General features: G+C 40.2%; 1 protein-coding gene and 1 long non-coding RNA gene across 4 annotated transcripts in view; one reads left to right on the top strand and one right to left on the bottom strand.

Moving 5' to 3' along the window:
• The window catches only part of Ercc6l2 (ERCC excision repair 6 like 2), an 88,463-nt gene extending 83,927 nt beyond the window's left edge, over nt 1-4,536 (bottom strand). For 2 of the 3 annotated variants that reach the window (XR_003376752.1, XM_005371635.3), the window contains exons 1-2: nt 4,416-4,536; nt 457-881 (exon numbers count right to left, since the gene is read on the bottom strand). Coding sequence is in view for 2 of the 3 variants with exons in the window: in XM_005371635.3 (XP_005371692.1) it covers nt 457-881; nt 4,416-4,458 (468 nt within the window). In the remaining variant the exon portion in view is untranslated. The other variant, XM_026778266.1, reaches the window with a different exon arrangement.
• A 40-nt stretch (nt 4,537-4,576) lies between these two features.
• Nucleotides 4,577-5,907, top strand: LOC106144456. Its single transcript, XR_001229532.2, has 2 exons — nt 4,577-5,180; nt 5,289-5,907. It is a non-coding gene; the product is annotated as an uncharacterized LOC106144456 (long non-coding RNA).
• Nucleotides 5,908-6,348: the final 441 nt, after the last annotated feature.

Below are 6,348 nucleotides of genomic sequence, written 5' to 3'. Positions count from 1 at the left end.
AAAAAAAAAAAAAAGACCAAAATATATTTTTAAAAATGTATAATTAAATGCCACTTTGAAAGGTGATTTAGCTCATTTTTCATTACAAAGCTCGAGTCTTACAATATGAATTACAGATATTATCAAATTTATCTTTAAAATGCAAAGGCTATTTTGCTTTGTTTTTAAAGGGCTTGGGGCGCTGGATGTTAATTAACTTTTTATATTGCATATGGCATTTTCTCTAAGAATAAAAATTAAGAAAAATGTTATTCCCCACATACTAACAAAGTACTGAGGATAAAATAGTGACACACCGAGTCACTGTTCTAAATTTTGAAACTTTACCATCTAGCTAATGAGACAAACAAAAACGTATAGTAACGGGTGGTATTACAAAAAGAGATTTGAATAAGTTAATACACTCTTATACATAGGATGAGCTTACTCTGATTATAAAGTAATTAATGTAAATACCTGTATTGTTTTTCCAAGTCCCATGTCATCACCGAGAATACACCCTCTTCCCTGGATGTAGTGTCTGTAGAGAAACTGAGCTCCCTTTCTTTGGTAATCGCGCAAATACCTATTAATAGTGTAAGGAATGGAGTCTCCATCTTCAGATAATTTAAAAGCATTAGCCAATGGTGGAATTTTTCGATCTGGGAAATAAGGTTTTTCCAAATCTTCATCATCAAATATAAAACTTCTGGAGAAATTTTTAGCTGATTTTACTTCTTGAAGTCTTTGAAGAGGTATTTTCTTTTCCTGAAAATCTGAATACAGGACAATTGCACATGGCTTCCCATCTTCATCCACAGTGATAGACTTTATGGTTGCTTCACAAAGCTTTTTGTCATCTGAAGAAGGAGCAAGACATCTTTCTCCTGGATACCACCTGTCTATAAGAAGAAAGAAAATTAGCTTTTTTAAAAGCTCACGAAGTCATACCTCATTTATCTGAGAAAAGAAAATATAACATGCTTTCCAAATAACTTAAACAAAATAAATATTTATTTGCATGCAAATTTTTCTAAAATATATTATCAGATGTTTTCCTATAAAATTGATCTTGATGGTCAACCAGAGCTGAAATCCACTGATTTAAACATTCTTTCTGATTCATAAATATTATACACATTCTCCTTATATGATACAGCAAGAGAAACAGACACAGTAAAGAGTAAGCTGGAATCTTCAGGAAAGCAACTCTGTGATATGAGCTTTTTGTTTACTGCATCCTTTCAGAACACCGGTATGTAACAGGCCGAGGGAACCTCTTATCTGACTACAATGACGCCACAACCATTACAGCTTAGCTATTTTGGGTGTTGAATATTTTAAACTGTAAGAGAGGGCTCTGAAAAGTATTTGAAGGCATTGCAGAACACCAGGGTTCAATTCCTAGTATTCACACAGTGGTTCATAACCATTTATAACTCCAGTTCCAAGTTATCCAACACCCTCTTCGGATTTCCCTGGGTGCCAGGCAAACATGTGGTACACATAAATACACGGGCAAAACACTCATACACCTTAAATAAAATAAGTCTTGAAAAGAGAGACAAAAATGAGTCCTAAGAGCCCTTTGTAAGATCCTGCCATTACTGAAGATACTGATTGCTATGCACCTGAACTCACTCTGTGTTAACTATTCAGCCAACTGTCTTGTTTTCTCTTCTGAAGACAGCATGAGTGGGGAGAGACTTCCTAGAATATACTACTAAGCAGCTTAAGGAGAACAAAATGGAGAGCACTAAGAAAAGGTAATTTTCCAAATGAAATTCCTCATTGAAAGGATCCAAGAAATTATACGGCTATAACTGTAAGGATACTGGGGATTATTTTTCTTACACACTCCTCACTGATACCACAAGACCATCAGTGCTTTCCTAGGATCTTCCTGAGAAGTTCCAGTTAGAACTTCAAAACAGTTCTGGTTATAATGAGAGGTATAGGTTGTCTTGAGCAGGAATAACTCACTGTGATGGTCTTCATCAATTATTCCTCAAAAGCATTATTCCCACTAACTTTGCTGAGGTGGTTTTACTATAGTCATCCTAAGTACACATGAAAAAAACATGTTCCCCCGCTCTATTCTTAAGATCCAAACTGAGAACTGTTATTCTATTATGAAATTAATACCCTACTTTACTGTCCAGGCACGAAGGGTGTGCAGGTCCAAGTGTCTTCTCTCTGGGACAGCGCTAGCTGAGCCTGAGCTAACGATACCATGGCAGTTCCTAAAACATAATTTCTGTTTTAAATGATGCATCTGCCTCTGATTTTTAAAACCTAATTCCTTAATTTGACACTCAACATACATGATTTGAACACTGATTATTTATCAGACACTGTACACATAATGGGTATAAAATGAAGAACAATGTCAAAGAAAGGTAGTGAGTAGTTTCCCTGCATCTTATTTCCAGGGATCATTTATGGATATTAATCCACACACCTTAGAACACCTGATTTTTGACAAAGAAGCAAAAAATATCAAATGGAAAAAAGAAAGCATATTTAACAAATGGTGCTGGCATAACTGGATATCAACATGTAGAAGAATGAAAATAGATCCATATCTATCACCATGCTCAAAACTCAAGTCCAAAGGATCAAAGACCTCAACATAAAGTCAGCCACATTGAAAATCATAGAACAGAAAGTACGAAGTACATTTGAACGCATTGGCACAGGAGACTACTTCCTAAATATAACCCCAGTAGCACAGACACTGAGAGAAACAATTAATAAATGGGACCACCTGAAACTAAAAAGCTTCTGTAAATCAACATGGTCAACAAGACAAACGACAGCCTGTCAGAATGGCCAAGATCAAAAACACTGATGACACTTATGCTGGAGAGGATGTGGGGTAAAGGGAACACTCCTGCATTGCTGGTCAGAGTGCAAGCTGGTACAGCCTCTTTGAATATGAGTATGGCGATTTCTCAGAAAATTAGGAAACAACCTTCCTCAAGATGGAGTAATACAACTCTTGGGTATATACCCAAAGGATGCTCAATCGTACCACAAGGACATGTGCTCAACTATGTTCATAGCAGCATTGTTTGTCATAGTCAGAACCTGGAAACAACCTAAATGCCCCAAACCAAAGACTGCATAAGGAAAATGTGGTACATTTACACAATGGAGTACTACACAGCAGAAAAAAATAATGACATCTTGAAATTTGCAGGCAAATAGATGGAGCTAGAAAACATCATATTGAGTGAGGTAACCCAGAAAGACAATTATCATATGTACTCACTCATAAGTGGTTTTTAAACATAAAGCAAAGAAAAGCAGCCTATCAATCACAGTCCCAGAGAACCTAGACAACAATGAGGACCCTAAGAGAGACATAGATGGATCTAATCTACATGGGAAGTAGAAAAGGACAAGATCACCTGAGTAAATTGGGAGAATGGGGACCATGGAGAGGGTTGAAGGGGAGGGGAGAGGGAGGGAGGGGAGCAGAGAAAAATGTAGAGCTCAATAAAATCAATTAAAAAAAAAGTTCTACTTATTTGCCTTTAGCAGACAGACTCACAATGGCATTTATATTCCTGGGCCCTTAATTATGATGACTTTATCAATTTATAGCCCCGGAGTTCAGGGCTTGTTTCCTACTCTGAGATTTAGCACTGGATCCTGCCTTGCTTTCATGAGAGAACTTCCTCAAAGGAAAAGCAAAATTTATCAGAAGATTCCTGGGCAACAAACAGTCAACTGTATATCCATTCTGTAAGGTCTACAGGATGCTCCACCTGTAAGCCAACTGGCTGCTAACACTGGTGGCCTGGGCTCCATCCACAGCTCACAAGGTGGAAGGAGAGAACTGACGTGCTCAAGTTGTCCTCTAACGTACACATGCCTGGTGCATGCACACACAGGTATACACAAAACGATTTTTAATCAGTTGTAGCAATCACTGTAATTAATGTAAGTCAGGGGGCAAGCCTGCATCCTGATACTTATAACCATGCCTTCTTTAAAAACTCTTCGTGGTCTACTAGAGGCAGAATTCGGCTTCAATACACCACGTAATAAGCTGTCTGTGTAATAAGACTAAAACTTAACTAAATAGGCCTTCACTCACCCACTTAACAAATTCCTACTATCGTCTAGTGACTGGCATATGCAAAGACGGAAAGGAAAAATATCTAACATTTACTGAATGCTTATTACGGGTCAAAAGTGGAGTCACTTGCGTACATCTCATCTAATAGTCATGAAACTCAACTGTCCCCATTGAAAAGATGAGGTGTCTGCTCCCACGGCGAGGGGCAGCACTAACTCCTGACGTTCAGGTTCCAGCGGTGAAAGGGGTCTAAAGCGTCAGCTGCCAATCAAAAAACCACGCGGAAGCCTCTCCCGGAAGTCCCTTCGGGGCGCGTGTCAGCGCAGAGGAGCGAGCTCGGAGCTCATACCTTTGCGGGATTCCGCGCGGGGCTGCGGGGAGGAGGCGTCCATCGGGCCAGGGGGAGGCGCCTGGCAGCCCCGCCGCTCTCGACATCTAGCGGTAGGCGGCGAGGAGGGCACGGCACGGAGGCCGCCCGCCTGGCATCGCCCGCCGGGAGCGCCGAGTTCGGGGTGGGCGTCACCGCAGCGACCAGCCGCTGTGCCGAAATCCCGCGAGAACGACCCCCTAGGCGCTCCCTGCAGATATCGCGAGAAGATGGGTTAGCCTCCAGACCGGCTCCCGCGAGCTCCCTTCTGGACTCGGTCTGCCGGGACGATCTGCGGGCGTCCAAATATCGCGAGATTTGGTACTCATCGCCGACTTAGAACTTTTATTTATCTATTTATTTTTACTGAGGCTCCAGGCGCGTGGCGTTCCCCAAGAGCGGGAAAGGACAGTGTGAACCTTGCAAAGATTGCTGTTCTTGTGCTGGCTTCGTCGTCTGGGAGCTTCAGGAGGGCGAGCTTTAAGAGGTCGTCTTATTGGGTTTACCTAGTTTATTGTAACAAAACCAGCAGGCCTTGCACAAACAAGGTAAACAAGGGGGGTTCGGTTAACTAACCCTGGAGTTTTAGCCTCGTGAAACGCCCTGATGAAGAAGCGCACACCACGCAGCCTGTTACCCTCTCCAGCATGAGCTAAATGGATGCTGCCTGTTGTCTGACACCTCCCCGCCAAGTTAACGAAGCCAGAGTGTCTTTTTGCACGTGTTACAATGTTCCTGTACTACACAGTATGTCGTTGATTTAGCTGGAATAAGCCTCTTGCCTATTGCGGTTGTAACCGGTTCCCACAAAACTTTTTGTTTTAAACAGCATTAATGTCTTTATGATTTCTGTAGGCCACAATTCCTATATGGGTCTCCTGAAGCTAAATCCAATGTCAGAAGCTGCATTCCTTCCCGAAGGTGGAAGAAATCATGACTCCTCGACTTGACCAGGATGGATTCAAAGCTCACCAGAATAATCTCATTTCCATGTCTGCATTCTTAACCGCATCAGAAAAGACCCTTATGAAACGTAAAAAAAAAAAAGTTTATGGTTCCTGAATTTATAGAGACAAATTTCTTTTTGTGGGAATCATTATCCTGCCTGCTCTAGGATCTTTTTTGAATACACTGTGCCTGTCCTACAAAGCCATCTCTATTCTTTGCAGTCACCAAAAGTTAATATCCCTGGTCACAATAAGAAATGTTTGTTCATACAAATATGAAATGTATCCACTTAAAATTTACATGCTGCATAGGTTAATATTTTGACTGGTAGTTTATTGTACCATATTATTTTTGATCCATTGATCCTAACTTAAGATCCCCATCTATTATAGGACATGTTAATTGTATATTGTCTTGATTTCCCAGAGGTCTGTTGATTTAAGATGTCAATCCTTACAGAGCTGACCTGTAACTACAGGTGACTTGATAAACTCAAAATAAGTTTGATTTAAATAAAAGAAATCAACTTGTCGAAGGAATATTTTTATGACTAACAAGAAAGAAGACACCTTATCCTTGAGTGTCTATTATGTCACCGCATTGCTATGCTTGTCCTGTACAATGAAACGGAAACAGTTGTAACATGAAACTATCTTAAAGATCTACATGCTTCATGAAGTTAAGCATTTGTAACATTCTTCCTGCCTTTACCAGTAGGTTTTGTTCTTGCCAGTTGTCTGCCAGTCTCTTGTGGGGATGCTGATATTGTGACCCTCCAAACACAATAATGCTAATTATTTCAAAGTGAAATTGATATATTTGAAAATTTCTGAAGTCAATTATAAGTATTGTTGCATTGACTATGTTGCATGCAAAAGCACTAGCAATAGAGAACCTAGAATAATTAAGCCAAATTAGATTATAACAATAGGATTGTGGTGTAGCGCACCTGGAATATAGATCATAT

This window comes from Microtus ochrogaster, unplaced genomic scaffold, assembly GCF_000317375.1.
Source record: "Microtus ochrogaster isolate Prairie Vole_2 unplaced genomic scaffold, MicOch1.0 UNK118, whole genome shotgun sequence".
NCBI classification, from domain to species: Eukaryota; Metazoa; Chordata; class Mammalia; order Rodentia; family Cricetidae; genus Microtus; species Microtus ochrogaster.
Note: the sequence above shows the minus strand (reverse complement) of the source record. Positions and strands in the feature narration are given on the sequence as shown.